Here is a 22,329-nt window from a genome sequence, read left to right as displayed (position 1 = left end):
AGCCCTGAAGTGATGTCTAGGTATTCCTGTGCAGAGCCAGCTGCTCTCGAAATGGAAAACTTGGTCAGCCAAAAAATTAACCACAGCCTTGCCACAATCTACAACAGCTTCCTTATGCTGAAATGCCTGAGTATTTCAGTAGTAAATCTTCTTTATACTGAAATGTCTGAGTATTTCTGTAATAATCATGGCAGACACACACACAAGATGTAGTTGGCCATTGCAGCTGACTGTTTGAATTGTGTGTGTTTGGATGTTTGCTTTCCTGTTTGGTTTTTTTGAAGGATTTTTTCCAAATGAGATGTATTTATTTTAATTCAGTGTTAAAATGTGCAGACCTGTATTGCTGCTGACAGGATTCCAGGGGGTCATGATTCCTTAGTGTTTATTGAACAATTATATCCTAAAGCAGATCACCTGGCTTCCAAATTGTGCCTCTCTGTAGAGCACAGCAATATAAATGTGACTTTGTTTTCTGATAAAGGTGAAATCTTCAAGCCTTGCTTGGATTTTGTGTCATTCTGAATAAAAAGTGACCCAACTGAACGTGGGTCAAATATAACAGGTCATTCTGAATAAAAAGTGACCCAACTGAACGTGGGTCAAATATAACAGGTTATATTTGGACCAAAAATCAGTAGAAAACCTGCAAGTTGCAGCTCTTGAATCTCTATTAGTTATGTTTTTTTAGTGGGCATCCATACAGATATTTCTTGGAAATTGTGTCAAACCAGGAACTCGACTTGGAAACCAGGTGATGCAGAAGAGTTGGACTTGCCTGTAGGTAACACACTTAATAAAAAACAGAAATTCTTCTTGGGTTGGAACTGAAATGGGAGAACCTGAGCTCTCACTGCAGAGTTCCTGATGTTCTGGAAAAGTACAATATATTTTAATCCCTTGTATGGGACAGGAGTTTCTCTTACTGATGTGGAGAAATCTCTCTCTGCAGTAGGTGTGGATTGGCCTGTGTGCTTTTGAGGGAAGCCTTATGAATATGGAGTTGTTTTTTCACATATCCCTCTCTCTCCCCCCCTTATTTTTCTTTAATTCCCCAGATGTTATATTTCTTTCTGCTCTTTTGTACCAATCTGATTTTTGTGCTGAACAAGTGCAGCTGGGACTTCAACCATAAAGCAGCTTCCCCAAATAAAACCTGCACATTTCTGATGCTAAAATAGTTCTTCCCAGATCTTGTTTCAAGGTGTTGAGCAGTGCAAGGCATCAGCAGAGCTTTAATATTTTGTGATTCCTGGAAGCTGTGGGGAAGATTGTGGTACAGCTCTTTTTTTTTCCATGGTTGTGTGCAGGTAAATCCTTGGAAATCACAGTCCAGGTTTGAATTTTGCTCAAACTCTGCTGCAGATTTTGTTTGTTTGTGGGAAGGGAATGGGCAGGAGGTTGAGAACTCTGAGCTGGCAGCTGCCCCATTGGGAGAAGGAGAAATGTTCAGGACCAAGGGGATCATGAAGTGATCTGGGATGTGCTGGGGAGCTGCAGGAATCTCTGAGCTGAGGGCTCTGTTCCAGGAAGGGTTACAGCTTATCTGAACAACCTGCTTCCTTTGGGGAGCAGCCATGTATGTTTAATGCTCTTCCCCATTCTCTCTGTCCTCCAGAAGATGCTGCTCCCACTCAGGAGTGCAGTGGCTCTCACAGTCCAGCAAAGGGCTGAATCCCTTTAAATACCACTCCCCTTACTTGAACATTTTTTCTTCGTGACACTTTTCTCCTGTTTTGATGAAGCACAGTGTAATTTGCTCGCTTTATTAAAAATACATTTCTCTTCCATCCTTCATTTTGACACCTGCTTCACTGCCTAAAAGGAAATAAAATGCTTGCTGGCAAGACTCCACCTTTGAGTATTTGAGATTATATTTTCCTCCTCCTCCTCCTAATTGCCTTTGGAATGTGTTTGAGCCTCACATTTTATTTTGAAGGAAAAAGAAAAGTGATGTACCACTTCCTGTCTTCCATCCTTCACTGTCACCTAAAATAGTTGCACTTTTGGCATATTGCAGCAATACAATTGCTTCGTGTACTCCTGAGAGAACAAGCTTGATATGCACAGGAAGAATAAAACACAAAATTTGGCACATGGTTGACAAAAAGGTGTTCTGCAGGACAGCACAATAGAACCCCAGAGCGGGCAGAAGGGAGGAAAAAAAGAAAACTGGCTCCTTGGAAAAGAATCAATCTAAGTGGGAGCAGAATGTATGAATTTTCATGCCTTTTTTTTCAGCAGCTGCTGTGAGGATTTGAAAATGTTTTGTCCTAGAAATAAATGGGTTTGTTTTTCTGTCCCTATGCAGATCCTGTACCTGCTAAGTAACCAGCAGGCCAGATGACATAATGTGCTGGTTCCTCCCAGGTTCTCTCAGCCCCTTTCCCTAAATGTCCACTTACCCAAAGGCTGGATTATATAATTAATGACAGTCCTCCTGGCCTAACCTTGTTTTCTTGTTCTCAGTACTCCTCCTTGTTTCAGACACTTCCTCTGTTGGTTTCATTATGTTCTTGGAGCTGGAATTAAGAGGGAGGAGCTGGCTGGCAAGGAAACCTATTCCTGCATTTCACTCCTGGGTTTGTAAGCGTGGGGAGTCAGCAGGTCAGAAAAAAAAAACCCTGTTTGCTTTGAAAACTTGGTGTGATGTGAGTGAGAAGGCACTCATAACAGCATTTGAAAATTTGCAGTCTTCACCTGCTTGATAAACTGGTTAAAAAACCATCAGCCCTTCCACCTCCCTGTCTGGTCCTTCTCATATCAGAGCTTGCTCAAAGTAATTGAGGATTAAACATTTCCCGATGTCATTCTGGAGCCTTGAGAGTTAGTGCGGTGAAGCTCAGGTTCTGCAGTTTGTGTTGATGTCCCATTGTGTGTAAATGAGGACTGGCTGATTGCTTAATGATGTGTGTGTTCTCATCTTATAAAATGTGTTAATTACTGCTTGGTATTTACAAGTATCAGCTCATTGCTCCGGCTTTGGATGTGTATTTGCAGCTCCAGCTCACACTCGGGGCCAGGCTTTGGTGTTTGTGTATTCCGGGTTTATTTTCTGTGTGAAACTGCGATTAGCAGGATCCCTTATCTTACTTTGCACATGCTTCAAAGTTTGTGTCCCAATTCACAAAACCATCAAGACTGGTCACAAACTGCTCTCCAGGCACAGCCCTGAACCGAGCTGGGCTCTTGCAGAGCACATCCAGTTTGTTTTCCTAAAGCCACCTTCCTGCTGCTTTCCTTGTACAGACCTTCAAAGAATCAGAGAGTCACAAAATGTTCTGAGCTGAAGGGACCCACAGGGGTCATTGATGCAGCTCCTGGCCCTGCACAGACACCCCAAAAATCCCATTTTATGCTTTCCAAGCTCTCCTGGACAGCCTTGATCAGACCCTCTGGAGAAAGAACCTTTTCCTAATATCCAGCTTAAAATCCCTCCCAACACAACCTCAGCCATTCCTTCAGGCAGAACTTTGAATTCTGTTTCAACTTTGCTAGTTTAGCTTCAGATATTTGCAGTTTTCCCACCTGGAGGGAAAGGTGGGCAGATGTTGGCAGGTGCTGCTGTGCAGAATGAAGGAGCTGAAGAAGAAAGGTTTAATTGAGTGGAGCAGGAATTAAACAGTGAGTCACAACAAACTCAGGTCTGTTGGCTCCCACTGCTCATCCCATCCCTGGGATCTCAGCCTGGCTCTGCCACAGCTGTCCTGAGCTGCTCTCTGCACATCATGTTCTCATCTGCCAGCAGACAGGAAACATAGAAATGTCATCTAAACAAAGAATTAGCAGAATGAAGGGCTTAAAAGTCGGTAGTTCCTATTTTCTGTCCCTGCTGCTGACTTCCTACCATTGTTTTCCCATTCATTTAAACAGATTTCACCTACTTGGTTGGGTTGGGAGAAGAGTGATTGATTTTATTTTCTGTGCTGGGTTGTAGGGCCTAGGTGTTCTTGCAGAGTTGTCAGAACATGCACATTTGTCTTTGGGTGGGAAGAAAGACACAGAACTAAATCTTGAACTAATATTTCTCAATGAAAATAGGAAAAAATAATGTGTTCTTGTAGAATAAGGTGTTAGAATAAGGTAGCTCTACTTCTTCACCTGTTTTAGAGTGAATTTACTATGTGTAGCTTGGTTTTTGGAGCAGAATTGGAGATTTTTGCCCAGCACAGGTACAGGAGAAGACCACAGGAGTTGAAAATGCAGAGGGCACTGGGACTCACCACTTTTTTAGTGTCAAGTAAGAAAGCTTTGCTTTTTAAGGCCAGGCTTTTCTTGATGCTTCCCCAGTTAAAGCCCATCCTTTCCTAGTTCACAGACTTGCTCTAAAATGCTGGTCAAGCCAGGTCTGACTTTTTTTTTTTTTTTTCCTGTAGCAGCTCTCAAGCACCTGGGGAACATGACCCAGCCCAGGGGATTGCTGAGCAGCTTGTGTCCCTTGCCCTGCCTTCTTCTTATTCCTCTCCTCAGCAGTCTGGTGATGCCCAGCCCCTCTCAGGGTCACTGAGCAGAGGGGAGTTGTGTCCTGCTCCTGCCTTTTCTGTGTTCCAGATCCCAGCTGTTCTCCAGAGCCATCTTTACTGTTTTACTTCACATATTCTGTCCTTAGGCACATGGAATGGGATAAATGATAGTTCAGGCCATCTCTGCACACCCCAGCTGTTACACTGCTGAATAAGAGCAATTTAACAACTGAAGAGGTTAATGTTTTTATCTCTGATCCTGGGCACAGGAGTTCTAGGGATGGTTTCAACAACTGTGAGCAGTAAAACTCCCCCCAACTACTTCAGACAGGCATGTGGGATTTTATTTTTATTTTTTAAGTAGATGGTATTTTGCTAATCAAAGGAGCGCCGTGTGTGCAAACCTGACACAGCTGTGCTGTTTGTTCTACCTCTGTATTTCCCTCAGCTTGAGCTGTCACATTGAAAGCTAAATTGGTGCCTTTAGATTTATCCATTTTACAGAAGTAGCAGCTTTGCTTTTCAGGATCTTACCAGGAGTGTCTGATGTGCTTTGTAGGAGGGAGTGAAGCCAGAAAAGCGAGTTCTGATAGAAGTACCTGCCTGCCTTTGGTGGAGTGAGACTGTGTCTGAGCCTGCTTGGTTTTATTTGGAGCTGAATACCTCTGAAGAGGTTAAAAGCCACCTGATGGCTTGTGCTCCTCACCTGGTGTGCTTGGGCTCCTGGTGTCCAGCAGCTTTGTTGACAGAGCTGGGATGAATTGTCCCAAAGTCATTGTTTGGGAGCAGTGACCCAAGGAAACAGACGAGGAGTCACTGCCTGTTAAACAAAGGAAGATCTTAGCTAAGTGATTGGATTTTTTATTAAAAATATTTTTAAATTTTTTTTTCAGTAACCCTGCAGTATTCTCTATGCCACCTCTATGCCATTTCTTTTTCTAACCCCATCTATTTTTTTTTTTAAATCTGTCTCAAGAGATCAAGTCTTGGGGCAGCAGTTTCACAGGATGGGTCAGGCTGGAAGGGACCACAGAGGGTCACTGGTGCCACCTCCCTGCTCCAGCAGGGCCACCCCAAAGCACAGAATGATCTAGATTGTGTTAGCCTTTCATGAGGTGTTCCAAGCCCTTCCTCACCTCTGCAGCCTCTGCTGGATCTACTCCAGGAGCATCCATTCCTGATCTACAAGTTGCAGCCTGAGAATCTGATTTACTTCATTAAACCATTTATTTCCTTCATTTATTTCCATTTTGGATGCTGGGGAGAGTGCTAGGAATGCCATTCCTGGCTGATCACAGACCCCACCATGCCAGGTTTTCTCTTGGGCATCTCTAATTCTCAGGCTTTGCTGAGGTGACCAGAGAAGCTGTCAGAGAAGCCAGCAGAGCACATAGACAGAAATGTCCTTGTCACTGAGCAGCATGCCTCTGCTGGGAAGGTTTCTCTAGAAATACCACTGGGGATTAAAGCCAGGGCGTTTCCATTTGTGTCTCCAGCCTGAATGATCCTGCTCTGACAGCAGGCAGAGCTTCCTTTTCATACCTTGAATTCACATGGAAAATAACCAATATGCCCTGGGTTTTTTCCTCCCCTTCTGCCTCCAAAGCTGCATTGATTTGGGGAAGGGAAGCTTGTGAGACAGGGTGGTTAAACTCTGATCTCCCCTTTGTCACACCAACCTCCTCTGAAGTGTTCCTGGAGAGAGAAAATGGAGTCTGTTTGTGCACAGTCATCTTTGAATGTCAGGTGCACTTAATCCAAGTTATATTTACCATGACTAAGTTTCTCTCTGCTTCCCGTGCCCTGCTAAAAAATGATGAAGTGTTTTATGCAAAGTGGATTCTCAGCTGTAATTGGGATCTCTGCTAAAAACCTTAATAGTAGCAGCCACTGAATGAATCATAATCCAACTCTTTCTTTAGAAAAGGGTCTTCCAGAGGTGGGAGCAGCAGGAGTATGAGGAAAAAAGCTGTGTGGTGGCATGGGGGAAACTTTTCAGAACCATTGTTCCAGCTCATTTCATGTGCACTCAGATGTGTTTCCTGAAGTGGGGCTGAGGTTGCTCATTCTCTTCTTGCTTCACACCTGCCTTGGTTTCCTGAATTGCCACTGCAGCTCTTCTGTCGTGAAATCAAGCTTCAAAACAGAGCCAGTTCTACAAACCTTGTGGGAAGAGCTGTCCCTGCACCAGGTCTGTAGGGAACCCAAATAAAGGGGATGGAATCATCATCTCTGCTCTCTGGCACACAGTAAAACAACAAAAAGGTTCAGGGAGGCAGATAGGAAATGGTAAGAGGAAGAACAGAAGTGGGTAGAGTGACAAATGCCAAGGTTATGTCCTTGTCTCCAGGGAAAACTAATCCTCAGAGCTGAGGATGATTTGTCTCTTTAAAGGCACTCAAATAGAAATTGAAGTTGGCTGGATTCACTGATATCTACATGAAGTAATTAGAGAGGCTTGTGTCATTCTGAGGGATGTGGCCTAAAAATGAATTTCTTTAGGATGTCTAAATGACAGATGCTCTCAAAGAAGTGGCAGTGGATTTTTTTCAAGCCTGTTATCACACAGACCTGCCTCAAAGTGACTTATCAAAAACCAAATGGATGCTGGCATGGGCTTGACTGTGCTTGGCACCTGCCTTGCTCTCTGTATCTTCCACAGTGCTGGAGTTTTTTTGATGTTGTTTTCATCAAAAGCCATCTGGGATTGTTGTTTTGAATGAATGTTCCCAGAAATGCAAAGTGCAGCAGTTTTTCTGAAGGAAAAAACCAGTGTAACAAATGAAGTACTTTATCTTCTTTTGACAAAAAGCACCTTTTTTTTTTTTCTTCAAGACTGAGTTTTTTAAAACTTAATGTCTGCATGGGCTGCCTGTGTGTCATTTCTTGAACATGACAAGTACAGTGTGTAACAGGAGAAATTCTCTCTTCCACGTTGTAACTGGGTTTACTGGTGAGTATGTAATGAGTGGACTTTGCAAAGAACAGGCAAGCTCTTTGTTTAGTCAGGAATTGCAGAAATAGTGACCTCATACCTACTTGAGATTTGAGGTTTGCAGCCACACTCTGATCCCCTTTGCAAGGAGAACTGGGCAAATGGGGAAAACCAGCAGCAGAAATATTGCAGATATTTCACTAGAATTTATCTCCAGTTTGCAGCTCCTTGCTGATGAATGGGGAGGGGCATTACCAGCAAACAAGAAGGGTAAACAAGCTTTGGTAACTGCTTTAACCTGCTTGTGTTTATTCCCAGTTCTGGAATGAAATAATTCCTCAAAGGCCAGCTTAGGCTCTGCCTAAAAATGCTGCTGTGCAAGTTTTAGAGCAAAAAATTAGAGTGGCTTTGGTGTGACCATGATTTTAAAGGGGATGTGAAAAACCAGACTTATTCCTGCCTTCTGCCTTAGGCAGCTGCCTTGGGAGTGAAGTAATTGCACTGCAGACACATAAATTCTGTGTGAGAAGAGAGATCTCCACAAAAACCTGAGTGGAGTGGCCCAAATCAGCCTCCCACTGAAGGGCTGAAGAGAGGGTTTGTTGTTTCTTTGCTTCTTTGTGCTGTCTTTTCAACTGGAGCCCCTTGAGTGAGGGTTTTTGTTGAAGCCATCTCAGCCTGGAAAGACTTTTTAAAAAATTTTCTTTATTTTTTAAAATTATTCTTTATTAAAGGTTATTCTTTATTTCCACCCCATGTCTTTGTGTCACAGTTGTCTTGCCTTTCTCAGCCTGCAGCCCATCTCTTTCTCAGGGAAGTCATGTTTCTTACCAAGAAGGAAACAGTCAGAGATGACATTTCCACTGACCCTAAACCCCTTTTTTCAGGATCTCAGAGTCCCAGGATGGGTCAGGTTGGAAGGAACCACAGTGGGTCACTGCTCCAACCTTTTACATCCCCAGCAAGGGAGACTCCACACCCTCAAAGTTGATTTTTTCTCTGTATTTGATAATTCCCCCTTTGTGTAGTTTAGTTACTTCTGTAGAATTGCCATGTGTTTGATTAGCTTCATAGTGAAGTTCTGTTTCTGCTGGAAAATGTGTTGTCCCTGCAAGTCACTTCAGGTTTTTTGTTAGTGAAACAAATTGGTTCAGCAGCACCAGGCTCATTTATTCAAAGAGACCTCAAAGCTACTGATGTGTAATAAAATTAAGGCAGTTAACTCATTACTGAGAGTGAGTAATGTCACCAGAATTAGTGACCTCAGCTCCAAATGTGGTATCTGCTGAAAAAGAGATGTCACTTCTCTAAGTTGGTGAGCATGGGAGGTGGAGAAGCAAGTGTTGTTTCAACACCCACATTCTTGTGGGTGAATCACAGCCAGGGACCCTTTCTGCTGAGCCAAGGTGACAGTGGGGCATTTACACCACCACTGACCTGCTCAAAGTCATGTCAGCCATGAGATGGGTTTGGTTATTTTATTTTAATCATCTTTGACATCAGAAATGTAATTTGTTGTAATGAATGATCACAGCCTCCAACTTTCAGGATGTGCTGAAGTACCTACAGTGGAGGCAGTGTGCTTCAAAAAGAAGAGTGATGTTGAAATATTTGGTTCTTCTGGGGTAAAACGTAATCTGCCTGAAAAACAAAACCGTTTTTCCCCTGTTTGTGAACATTAATTTCTGGAAAGGAACAAAAATAAATTTTTTGCTGCTGATTTGCAGTGCCCAAATTCTGTTTTGTGACCAAGTGCCACATGAGAATGTGTTACAGTTCTGCTTGATTAACTGGAATCCAAAATACAGTGCAAGAGCTCCACAACAGCCCTTCCCTGGCCCCTCAGGTAAATCAGTAAAACCAAACCCTACAGAATGGTACAGGAAAACTTTCCACTGCTGCTCACCCCACAGCTTCTGCTGGGTCTCTGCAGGGACTCCACACAGTAATTTTGGGAGAAATTCAGCCCTGGCTGCCATGACCAGTGCATCTTTGTGCCAGGGAGGGATGGGCAAATGCTGGAAACTGAAGGAGGAATTACTGCTTTTCCTTCTCTGATACAAACTCCTGTGGGTATCAGAGTTTCCCTTTGCTCCAGGACATTCAAATTTAACCATTTTCTAGTTAGTTCTACCTAAAAGTAGTTGGTTTTTTTAATTGCCTCACATTCTTTGCTTCTTGTTCATGAAAAAACTTAACAGCGTCTTACAGCGTTGATAAAAACACTTTTTAGATTCCAGAGATGTCAGAGAGTATTCTTTGTTTTGGAGGTGTGGAAATCTTCAGTGAAATAATGTATTTATTACTTCATTTCCTGAAATATTTCGGGTCCAAACTTGAAACTGCTCAAGTGTACATAAAGCCCTGGCAGGCAGCCCCTCCTGCTGAGGGACTGAGCTCATCCTCTGCTCAGCTGAAACTTCAACCCTAGAAAAAAATCTGCAATGTTTGGGTCCCTCTGCCCTCCCTGCCACTCATGCAGCAGTCACAGCTCAGGTGAGAGCTCACAGCTCAGGTGAGAGCTCACCTGCAGAGCTGCCCCAGCCCAGAGAGCCCAGAGGAGGCTCCAGGATGAGCAGAGGATGGAGCAGCTCTGCTGGCAGAGCTGGGATTGTTCACCTGCAGAGGAGAAGCTTTGGGGTGACACAGCTGTGGCCTCAGTGCCTGAAGGAGCTGCAGGAAAGATGGAGAGAGAATTGACAAGGAGAGGACAAGGGAGAATGGCTTCACGCTGCCAGAGTAGGGTTAGATGGGATATTGGGAAAAAATTCTTCCCATCCCTGGAAATATCCAAGGCCAGGCTGGACAGGGCTTGGAGCAGCCTGGGCTTTTTTATCTATCCTAGAGTTGAAAGGACACTGCAAAAAAACTTTCTCACCTTCCTGGTGGGAATGTTAGCAAACTGGTGAAACAGCATCCCAGAGATGAGCAGGGGTTATTCCTGACTGGGTTCAAACAGAGAATTCACAAATCTTTGTGTGATTGAGGCAGGTCTGGGGCAGAACTGAGCTCTCTGATGGCCAGGTCCAGCCTGGACAGGGCTTGGAGTCACCTGGGCTAGTGAAAGGTGTCCCTGCCCATGGCAGGGTTTGGAATGAGCTGCTCTTTAAAATCCTTTCCAACCCAAACCACTGTGAGATTCTGTGATATACTTCTGTCTGAAGAAAAAAAATCTGAGTAGCAGCAGCTGCAGCTTTTGAAACCCTTCTGACACTGCCCTTGGAATCTGCCCCCTTTGGCTTGGCTCCTTTGAGGTCACCACCTAGATGTCACCTCTCTCTTTCCAAGAGGGCTGTGGCACTCCTGGCCATCAGAGAGCTCAGTTCTGCCCCAGACCTGCCTCAATCACACAAAGATTTGTGAATTCTGTTTGAACCCAGTCAGGAATGACCCCTGCACATCTCTGGGATGCTGTTTCACCAGTTTGCTGACATTCCCACCAGGAAGGTGAGAAAGCTTTTTTTTTTGCTGTGTCTTTTCAACTCTTGGATTGATAAAAAAGTATTGTAGCATTCCCTCATGGTAGTTATGAGTGTTGGTTCCTGACAGGGGCTTTTTTTATTTCTTTGTTTTCAACCCTGCTCTCCATTGAAAGAAAAGACACTATGGATGTGTCAGGAAATTCTTTTGTTATATTGATGACAGCCTATTCTATCTTTAGCCTCATATTCTGGAATTGCAAAGCCCACTCTATGATCTGGAGGAAGAACTTTCCTAGCAGCAAGTTTGTTGTTTCCACTCTGAAAGGATCTTAATTGATCAACTCAAAGATACAACTTCACCTTACATGTCTTGCCTTTCTGAGGGGAGGAAGAAACTTGCCAAAAGCTAAATATAAACAACGTGCAGTGGAAAATGCACATGTGCCTGCCCTGGGAGTGTGAAGTGATGCCTCCCTTCCTAAAGCAGAGTGAGCTGCAGGTTAAGGGAGTTCACTGAGCTGCTGTAAATCTACACCCTGGTTTCTTCTCCTGCTCACAGATGACTCCCAGGCTGTGCCAGTGGGTGCCCAGGGTGGCACAAGGTGTCTGTGAGCAGCTGTAAATCTACACCCTGGTTTCTTCTCCTGCTCACAGATGACTCCCAGCCTGTGCCAGTGGATGCCCAGGGTGTCTGTGAGGAGCTGTAAATCTACACCCCTGGTTTCTCCTGCTCACAGATGACTCCCAGGCTGTGTCAGTGGGTGTCACAGGGTGTCTGTGAGCCCCTCTGCACATCCAGCCTCCCTGCAGCATTACTAATGCCTTCCACTGCTTTGAGTACAGCAGGCAACTCTTGCAACAGAGCACAAGGTTCCTCTCTGTTCCCAGGGTACAAATACTCCTCCAAGTGACCAATGCCTCAGGAACCTGGAGGCTTGTTGGAATTTTTACTGCTGGTGCTTGCAGGAACGTCTGACCTGAGGGCAGGTAAAACCTGTTCCCCTTTGCCAAGCACACAGCTCCACTGCCTCCTCCCTCCTGCATCACAGATCATCTCTGCTGGCTAATCCTCATCCTTTGCTCTTCCCAGGACAGTGTAAGTGCTCTCCTGGGATGGCTTTCAGCTCTGGGAGGTAGGCAAGGAGCCAGGGGCATCAGGAGAAAGGTTCTTCTAGTGAAGGCAGATTTTTAACCCTTAGGTTTGATAGGAGCTGCCACAAATCTCTCATTTCTTGAGGCTTTTCCTGTTACAACAACTCTTGTCAGCTTCACAGATTTGTTTGAGATGTTTGCTTGATTTACTTATTTTTATAATTATATGTAATTAATGAAGCCTTCTTTGGGCTCCTGTTCTCACTGTTGGCATTTGATCTGTGGTGTCTCACAAACACTTTCCAAGCTGTCATTGAATCCTTTACATTCCATATCTTCTAACTTGGAGTTTGAGTGAAGAAGGTGGCTCTTTGTCCTGGCCATGCCACCTCCATCATTCTTCTCAAACTTTGATGTCATTTGGGCTTCCCCTTGCCCAAATAAACCCCACTGCTGTTTTCACTAACAGGGGTCACACTGAGGGAATTGTTCCACTTGTGGCCAGTATCAGATGCCTTTAGGAGAAGGTGCCTGGAGCCCTGAGGACTGTTCCTTTGCCAGACTTTGAACCCTCCTGGCTCAGAATGTGTCTTTTCCAAGCAGTTGATTGTTCTGCCAGGGAACTTGCACATAACCAGTCCTTTTTCTTCAGGGTTTACTGGTATCACACATCAGGGAGCAGAATCTAACTAGCAGTGTTTGCCTCTTATCCCAAACTTGTATTTTTTGATTGCTGTAATCATTTCAGCATCCTTGTGCAAGCTTTAATACACCTTCCCTTCCCTTCTGCTTGGCTCAGGTTCTGGATGTGATCCTTCAAGCTTCTGCTTTCATCCATAAAACCTTAACTGAGCACTTTTTGTGGTGTCTCTGCCTAATCCAAGCTTACTTAGGCCATGGAAAAGTTAACTTGTGGTGTTGGGTGTTACTTATGTGATGAAATGACAATCTGAGAGAACTCTGCCTCCTATGAGATCAGCTTTGCAGTGAGTTGTTTAAAAAGCTGGATTTTTTTTTCTTTTCCTGCTGTGATGGGCCCATCATTTCAACACTAGTAAATATTTCTGATGGTGAGAACAAACTTCCTTTTATAGTATCCACACACTGCAGTTTTTACTGAATCCAGCCTGGAGCTGTTTCCTATTTCTGAGTGTTGGCTCACACTCAGCAGCTCCTGGTGCTCACGTGCTCTGTGTCTCTGTTTCTCTCTCAGCTTTTTTAGCCTTGTTGATCTATTATTGTGACTTTGGCCAGACGACGCCAGCTTTCAGCATTTAATGGGCTGGGAGAGCAGCAGCTTCCTCTGCCTGTGAGACCATGATGTCATCAGCTACTTTGGGTTCTCTCACCATCCTGATGCTTCAGTGGATGTGGAAAGAATGCAAACAGCACTTTCCAGATGTTCCCAGGGCAGCTGGAAAACCATACATGGATTGTTTGCTTGGGGAATATCGCTGGTGTGTTCAGCACAGCAGTGAGAAGGGTGATGAAAACACAGCTCCTGTGCTCTCAGGTGTCTCACAGAGGGTTCTTGGGGTGTTCAGTGACACCACAGCTAATTCAGGACTCGAGCTGGGCAGCTGAAATGTCTTTCTACCTGCTCTCCATTCCCTCTCTTCCTTCCTTCCTCCAGCTTTGAGTCCTGAGTGAAGCACAGTGTCCTGATCTCGTGCAAGGCAAATGCTGTTTTGTTCCTCCAGTTCCTCAGAGTTATCTCAAGCAGTTGAAGACTCAAAAAAAGAACAATTAACTAGTTTTTAAACTCACAATAAAATATTTGATGTAGTAGGAATACTGAATAAACACAGGGGTGTTTCATCTTGCAGTGTAGACTGGGAATTTGGAAGCCCTCTCCAGGGCTGGAAAAAGCATCAGCTCTCACCCTCTTGTGGCATATCCAAAAAAGTCTATTTTGAGGTAGAACTGGTCACTTCCTTCTTTAGGGTGGGTGGGTGTTTTTAATGCATTAATTAATTTTTATTGAGTGATGGAAAAACTGATGTCAGAGCTGCATTGGGGTTGGGCGTGCAGCAACACAAGGTGGTAGGAAATAATACAGCTAACACATGAGGGCAGGGAGAGTTTAACCATGGGCAGTTTAAAATAGCAAAGCTGAGCCCTATGGATATTAAAAGCTATGACTGAATCAAAACAACAGTCTAATATTAAACTGGATTTTGCTGGGGGAGGAACAAACCTGTTGGGTTCATTTCTGTTGTTGTATCCGATGTCCAAGGGATTTTTTTTGTTTCAACACCTGGATTTCTGACTTAGGGGTTGTCTATTTTTGGCTTTGCTGTGTACAAATGACAAGGGGCAATATAGATTGTGTTTCACTGGGTTTTTTTTTTTTTGCCACACATCTTTATTCAGGAGTCTGTAGAGTATCCTTTTCTTTTTTACAGTGGTCTGTAAACTTGTCCAGCATGACTTCTTGCCTGGCTGCTGTCACAGTTCAGATTGCACAGATCCACAACAGGGAGGTGGAGGGAAATGGGAGCCAAGACAGAGCACAGTTACATAATTGTACAAAAGAAAAGGTTTTTTTTGTTTTGTTTTGTTTTGTTTTTCCTTCCCATATCCTCCAGCCTAGTGAAAAAGTGTTGTTGGAAAGCTGGATGGAAAAAACTTGCATGGTTCATCCCTGTGGGGGCATGAGATGTATTGAAATGTTCCACCTGTTTTATGGCTGCTGCTTTTCCTCTTTCAGGTTTGACATCTACAGGAAGGTGCCAAAAGACCTTACACAGCCAACCTACACAGGGGCCATTAGTAAGTAACTTCTTTTTGATGTCCTTGTGTAGCCCTGGTCTAAAATTAAAGATTGTTTGGCCTCTCTGTCTGCAGGGATTTTTTTTAAAGGGATGTTAAGCATTGGAAAGGTGTCCTTTGTTGCTGAGACAGCTTGTTCTGCCCATCAAACAGTGGGATAGCTTGTGTGAATTCAGAGTTGTGGAATGGTTTGGGTTGGAAGGGCCCTAAAGAGCCTCCAGTTCCAAGCAGTGATAGAGATCCACTCTCACTCCCATGTATCAATACCCAGACTTTGGCTGATACTCATCTCTTGCCTTGGGCCCCTTTTCCTTCCTTCCTGCTCCTGAGGGAGGCTGGAGGCTGAGTAATCCCATTTCACACAATTATGTGCAGCAAACTGGCTGGGCAGAGGGCTTGGTAAACATTGATCAGGCTGATCCTGCCAGGCCTGTCATTACCCTCCTTGTGCAGCTTTCCTGTCCCACTGAGCAGGGCTGCCTTTGATCAGGGAGCTGTGCCCCATCCTGCCATGGGAGATGGGTCACTAGTCCTGTATGTCACTGCTGACGTGAGTGATGTCACATCCCTTGGTGACAGCACGCAGGACTGAGTCAGTGCCAGTGAATCAGGACACAAAGGAAAGCCCTCTGTGAGCTGCAGGAGCTGGGAGCAGGGTCCAGAACAGGCTGGTGTGGAGTCTTGTCCTTGGGGATGCTCCAAAAATCCAGAGCTGGCCCTGAGCAACCTGCTCAGAGCAGGGGAGGTGGATGGGATGATCTCCAGAGAGGTCCCTGCCAGCTTTGGCTGCTGTGCTTCTGTGAAGATAACATTTCCCCAAATATTTACTCTCAGAGTCCTTGTCCCCTGAGCTCTCCTGGCCACTGAATTACTTCTATCCCAACTCCCATTTGGGTTTGCTGAAGTCATGAACAAAGAGCTTGACTCAAACTGTTTGGGAATTCAGAGGTGGATGAGATTTAGTGTTTTGAAAGAACACTTTGAACTTGTGAGTGATCCTGCCTTCTCTTCTGTTTTGGAAACTGAGTTCCCACACTGCCACTGGGCTCCCTTTGAGAATTTGTCTTGTTATGAATCACCTGCAAAAGAGTATTTTAGAAGCAAAAAAACCATCAAAGGCCATGGAGTTTAGGCTTTCAGATCTACAGTAAACAGCTCAAGTGATAAGTCTGTTGTGGGAAGGCTTGAAGGTTGTGACTCTTACTTACAATTATTAGCTGACTTATTTCTCTCTATTGTTATTTACAGCTTCTCAGGCTTTGATTTTCTTCTCTAACTGGTTCTCCTTCTTTTTCTCAGAGTGTTTTTAGGCAGCCTGATAGAAGCTTCTGAACCACACAAGCGGCCAACAAACTGGTGGCTTTGCCTGTGAGGATCTTGGGAGCAGCTTTTCTAATGGGCTTTTCTGTCTGACCAGGCTTGTAATTTGAAAGCCACTAATCTTAGGTGTTGTAAGAGGCCGTGGAGGAGCCCAGCCCATTGCCAGGCCAGTTGGAAGCCTGGGAAGGTTGCATGACCTGGTGATAAAATGCTTCAGGGAAGTCAGCTTGTGTTAGCACTGAGGGCTTGAGTGCAAGGGAAGGTTCTGCCTCTCAGAAAATCTTTTAGGCTTTAGTGATCATATGGAATTACTATGACTGCAACTTTATTTTGGCTTTCTTTAAGTCCTCCAAGTTTTACAGAGCAGATATAAAATAGTCTATAGTAGCCAACTATTAATTTAGGTCTGTTCCATATGATTTCTGCTGAAACCTTAGTTCAGTATCACTGCTGGTGCTGAAGGCTTTCTGGAATAGGAATGGACTTACTCAGGATTTCAGCAGTGGATTTTGGATTGCGAAAAGGTCTATTTCAAAAAAAGGACTTGAGGTTTATTGGGGAAGAAGGCACAGATCAGATTACAGAAGAGAAGAGATGGAAAAGAGCAGCTCTGCTCCTGACAGCAGGGCTGAAAGCACCAAGGCTGAAGGGGCCAAGGCTTTAGGGAAGGGTTGAGGGATTTTGAGAAGAGTAGGTGATCCCAAACATGAACAAGTTCAGAAGCCAGCTGGAGTATTATTGAGGCTTTATTAGGTATGGCTTTTAAATTCCCAAATTTCCAGTGAACTCTGCATAGAAGATACTTCAGATCTGTGTGGCAACCACTCAGTTACAAACAATTCTTTTAGGAATGAAGGAACCAGGAACAATCCACTGCTGTTTGTTTGGAGTGAGGTTTGTCCAGAACAACACAGCCACTGCTGAGGACTTTTTAGGGAAGTGTGTAGAAGTTACTCATCCCTTTTCCTCCATAAAAATCCCTTCCTCAGGCAGCATCCCTGTCTCTCCCACCAGTTTTTCCAGGTGTAACGTGTCTGTGGTGCCACTGTGACAGACATGGGGACAAGCTGGCCATGTTTGGGTACAGAGGCAGCAGCAGCACTCCTGGCTGGCTGACAGCTGGCATCTGGCTGGACAGGAGCAGTGGGGCTCTGGAGAGGAGCTGCTGTCACCATCCTGCTCCCCAGCCATCGGTGTGGATGCATAGTTTGCATGCACATGTTGTATGCACACATGGAAATGTTGTCCAGAAATACTCTGGTGCTGTTTGGGGGCTGGAGTTTTAAATACACATCAGGAAATATCGAAGTTATGATTCACATGGCGCCTGTAACAGGACCCGCTCCTTGTGCTTCGTAACAGTTTGCTCCACTGAATAATAAATGCTATTAATTTTATGCCTTAATATAGACATGGCTCCTGTGTGATGTGTTAAACACTTTGCCTTTCTCTCATTTCTCCTGGGGTGGGGAGGCAGAGCCAGGAATGTACGTAGACGGGGTATGGAGCAGAAGGGACAAGTACAAAAAGGTTAGTGCAGGAATAAAAAACCTTGGCAGAGTTTCCCATCCTTTTGGGATTGCAGATTAGCCAACAGCAGTGTGTCTACACCAGCAACCTTTGATACATTGATCATGTTATCATATTAGAGCTCTAAAAAACCTGTCTCAGATGTTGTAGGAGCTGTGGGAACGTCGCCGTGCCCTTGCAGTTAAGCGAAACTTTATGCATTAATTGTTTGATTCTGTCTGATCCCAGCCTTTAATCTACTTTTCCAAATATAATACACTTGTCAAATGTGGGTGGTAGGGCTGCACATTTGCATGGAAGCAAGTAAAAGGCTGCAGTGTGAAAGAAGCAGCTGAAGCACCCTGTGCATAAATTGCTGTGCTGGGAATGTCTGTGTGCCTGCAGCTCCACGCTGAGACAGGAGCTCCTGTTCCAGCTGAGGAAATGCTGCCTCTGGAGAGAGTAACTGATAATGCTGTCACATGAGTCCCATGCCAAAAACTGCCCCTGCCCTGGAAATGTGTGTGTGTAGGAAGAGTTTAGCAGGCAGTGCAAGTGTCCAGTGTCCCAGAGTGTCCAGCAGCAGGTGCCTGGGAAGGAGCAGAGGGGCAGGTTAAACACTTCAGGCTTTGCTCACTTGCCTCCTGAACTTCCCAAGCTGTAGTTGTTTCCTTTGTCTGTAGTATCCCCCAATATATTTCTTTCTCAGGGCATGTATGGTTCCTTTTTGTAATCTGACAGGTTTTCTTTCTTTAGCATCCTCAGCATCTCTAGTTAAGAATCTTCAGGATTTAGTTGTGTAAAGGAAAACCTTCTCTTGTTTTTAACCTCCCCCTTCCCTGTTACTCCCATACTGGAAGAGACAGTGAGTGGTTGTTCCCCACTCACCTCCTTCAGGCTGATTTTACATCCCCCTCTCAAGTCCACCCTCAGTGATCTTTTTTACAGCTTCAGAAGTGACTCTGTGGTTTGAAGACTGAGGAGCTTTGAAAGTCAGCTCCTGCCAGGCACTTCAGGGCATTCTGGCAGGGTTTTTTAGATACAGGTTAGTGGAGTTTTACTGTGCTGTATTTGGGAAGTATTGTCATGAGCCTTCACTGCAAGAGCTGAACTAAAGGTGGACTTGAGGGAGCAAGTACTGGAAAAGAAACTATTTTGATGATATAAGTGGCAGAGAAGGAACTTTAAAAATTGGAAGAGAGAGGAAGCTCTGGGAGAGAATTTAGTTAAGAGAGTTAGTAGTAGCAGGCTTTCCTAGAAGTGCTTGAGAGCAGAGAGGTCTGGCTGATGCTGTGGGAAGCCTTTATGGGATTATAACAAGCCAAAAAGGAATATGGGAAGCAATTAAAGAAAAAAGAGTTGTCTACGTCAAACACTCTCCCCTGCAGCTGCTGGAGATGAGATCTCGTGTCTCTGTCAGTGAGCAGCACTGCAGACACTGGACCTGCTCATGCCCTGCCTTGCTTTCTTTTTTTGGGCTCCTGTGTAGGTGTGGATGTTCTCACCAGAATTTGTGTGCTTTAAGCAGACCTTTCTCCTCCCTGTGCCAGGGGCTCAGCTGGGTCCCAGCCCTGCTGCCCTTCTGTGTCCTGCCAGCCATGACTTGGGAGCAACTCTGTGGCCATCTGAGGTTTCTACTTAGGATTTAATATCCCTTCTTCCTGTTTTCTTACTGGTCTTCAGGATTTTTCCCCCTCTCTATCCTCATCCTAGCTAGTGGATTTTATAGCATCTCTGTTAATCTGTTGCACTTTAGAGAGGGTCAGTCAATGAATCCACAGTTGAAATTATTCTGATGAGGAAGAGGAAGCAACGCATTTCTCTTTCCTCAGAGCTGGAAGAATGAGGCACGAGGCTTTAGGTCACTCAAGGCTCTGTCTCAGTACTTCCCTCTGCACCTCTTCCCTTCCCTTACCTCACACATTCTTTACCAAGGGAATTTGGACCAGGGCTGTTGTGTGATAAAATTGATAAAATTGCCTTTGTTGCTTGAGCTTCCCAAAGGAATGGGCAGTCAGGCTGTACAGGTCATGTGGAATAAAGTTGAGGAACAGGGTTTTTATTTTTAAAAAATATTTCTCAACCTTAATTAGTGAAGTGGCCATTTCACAGAGAGCTGGCTGGGATGGAGGGGCTGTGCTGGGATTGTGCTCTGGCTGTCACAGCCCTGGAGGATCCTGTCAGCTCCTGCTTTGCCCTTCTGTGAGTGATTCACGGTGAATTTGGGGGTTGGATTGAACACAGCCACACTGCAGCCCTGTCTCCTTGAGCTGGCACATCCTTGTCTGCTCCAATCATCCCTGATCCATAGAATTTACAGCTGTGCTTCCTTCCAGCCCCTCCTGTGTGGGTGACTGTCACTGCTGCTTGAATGGTCAGTGGTTTGAATAATTTCCTGGTGAGGAGTAAACAGTGACATTCCAGTTATTTTGGGTTCCTTCCATGCAACTCCAGGTTGGAATTCTTAGGAAAAACATGGGATTTGTTGTCTGGGCACCAATATATCAGAAATTAGAGAAGTCAGGCACTGGCTGCTCAATTCCAGTGTTGCCATGTCTCTGCTGTCCCAGGCTGTGAGGTGCCTTGCACAGAGTTTGGAGCCAAAATGTCTCCTTATCCCCAAAAAAAATGTGTTAGGGCAGTGTGTGCTTTCAAAGCAAGGTTCTTTCTGCCTTCTGGAGGTTTTAATAGTGCTAAAATTGGGAGCCAAGGCTCCAGAGAAGTGATGTTGTCAAGAAGAGGGGATGCTGGCAGACCAGCATTGTGTGCTGGAGGTGGAGAATGCAGGAGCTGTGGGGAGATGGAAATCATGGCAAAAAAAAGTGCCCCCAAAATGGATGTTTGGGTGTTGGAATGGCATTGGAATCAAAAATGGATGTTTGGATGTTGGAATGGCATTGGAATCTCTGCTCTGTTGGGTTCTCTGGTTCATGGACTCTAAAGATTGTTAATTCTCAGTTGTGTATGGGTGGCATATCCATGATATGGCAGTGTGAAAATAGTTTTTGTTTTTGTTAGACATACAAGCCTAACCTTTTCCTCCTCTTACCTCTGTTCCAGTCTCTGTCTGCTGCTGTCTCTTCATATTGTTCCTCTTCCTGTCTGAGCTCACCGGATTCATAGCCACTGAAATGTAAGTAAAAGTCACATTTTCCCTTGTTTGTGTGCATGTGAATCTTTAAAAGTTTACTGTTATCTGAGAAAAATATTCCTGTAATTTCACCAGGTCACTTAGTTGCCTAATGGGTTTGGGATTCCTTTAGGTTGACTCCAAATTCTCAGACATCCATTCAGCTTTTTAATTTGCTAAAATTAATAGGCAAACTTGGTTCTGAACTATTTTTGATAGAGGAAGCTGTTCCAGACTTGCTTGATCCTTTATGAGCTGCATGCTGGATTGCATAATTAGCAGCATGGAGAAATGGATTGCATAAAATAAGAATTATTAGTTTAATATCAATAATTACTTTTTTTTATAGTGTCAGAGCTGCATCTCTGATTCATGCAGGTAGCTTTATTAATGTGTGAATTTTTTCTTCTTCTGTTGAGCCTTACTAGGGAACCTTGTTCACAGGTTTTGTGCCTGAGGACAAGTTGCCCCAGGTGGTGACAGCTTTGAGACAAATGGAAATAATTTCTATTTTTAAAAATTGCTCATTGAACAAGCATGAAGCATTTATTAACACCGAGTTAATCAGATTTATTTTTCCCCCTGTTCTCATGTTCTTCCTTCCTCAGAGTAAACTTTTAGTAACTCTTAACACATCTACCTTTGTTTTGGGCTCTAGGAAACCTTCTCCATCACCCTGCTGATGTGGCAGTGAGCTCACTGAGTGTGAGGCACAGTTCCTGGATAGTTGGGAAGGGTGGAACTTCTGTCAGGCTCACATGATGGCCCTGATAGCAACAGATGTCAGTGCTGAGCAAAAAGGCTCTGAAACCTTGGTTAGATTGGCCATTTTGATAACCAAGAGGCTCTTTCATTGTTTTTGTGCAGCTCTGTCATAGATGAAGAATATAATTTCAGGACTAACGCTCATGTTGACTAATGTTTAACTGAAGGCAGGAGTTAATCAAGCTGGAGATCGTTTTCTGTGCCTGTTGCACGTTTGCTTCAGAGATGGTATCTCACATTTCTTGCTTGCTGACTGCTTCTTTGACTTCAGTTCCGTGTGTTTGCTTGTGAAATCCGGGGTCACCTTATCAGCCACTTCACAGGGCTGAGTTTCCTTGGGTTTCTTGTTTTAAACAACAGAGAAAAGCTAGACAGACTGCGTCAAGTAAAGCACTGCTTCGATCACATTCTCTTGCCTGGCTTTCTTTTTTACTTCCAGTTAATGGTTTACAGGAGGAATTAGTAATATTTACCTAGTTTTGACCCAGTTATTGGAGTGCACATCTATGTAGTGGCAGTTTCCTGACTAGGAATTCCTTTTTGCATAAATTCTCTGAGGCCTCTTCTTGCTTTTTTCCTTAAGAGGATGATGCATTTTCCACCAAAACATTGGGAAGTGCTGTAAGCATGCTCAGCTGGCAAGTTCCTCATGAAAACCTCAGAGAGGTGGTGAAGTGCCTTTCCCAGCAGGAGCTGTGGGGAGGAGGTGTTTGCACACAATAAAACTGTAAAATCTGAGAGAGGATGTCATGCAAGGGTCTGGGACAAATGACTGCAGGAACCTGATTCGTCATGGACCATCCAACACAAAAGCTCACACAAAAGAGTAGGAAAACCTCCTTCTGATGAGTTACAAGTCATCAGACTCTTGCTGGGAACATTCACCCCCAGCACTTGTGAAAAGGCTCTCACAGAATAGTG

At 44.5% G+C, this 22,329-nt stretch overlaps 1 protein-coding gene across 1 annotated transcript in view; it reads left to right on the top strand.

Moving 5' to 3' along the window:
- ERGIC1 (endoplasmic reticulum-golgi intermediate compartment 1) overlaps positions 1-22,329 on the top strand; it is a 59,827-nt gene that overhangs the window by 6,104 nt on the left and 31,394 nt on the right. Inside the window, exons 2-3 of the mRNA XM_033073047.1 lie at positions 14,623-14,684; positions 20,574-20,646. Coding sequence (XP_032928938.1) covers positions 14,623-14,684; positions 20,574-20,646 — 135 coding nt within the window. The remainder of the gene's footprint in view (positions 1-14,622; positions 14,685-20,573; positions 20,647-22,329) is intronic.

Source organism: Catharus ustulatus, chromosome 15 (assembly GCF_009819885.2).
Source record: "Catharus ustulatus isolate bCatUst1 chromosome 15, bCatUst1.pri.v2, whole genome shotgun sequence".
NCBI lineage: Eukaryota > Metazoa > Chordata > Aves > Passeriformes > Turdidae > Catharus > Catharus ustulatus.
Note: the sequence above shows the minus strand (reverse complement) of the source record. Positions and strands in the feature narration are given on the sequence as shown.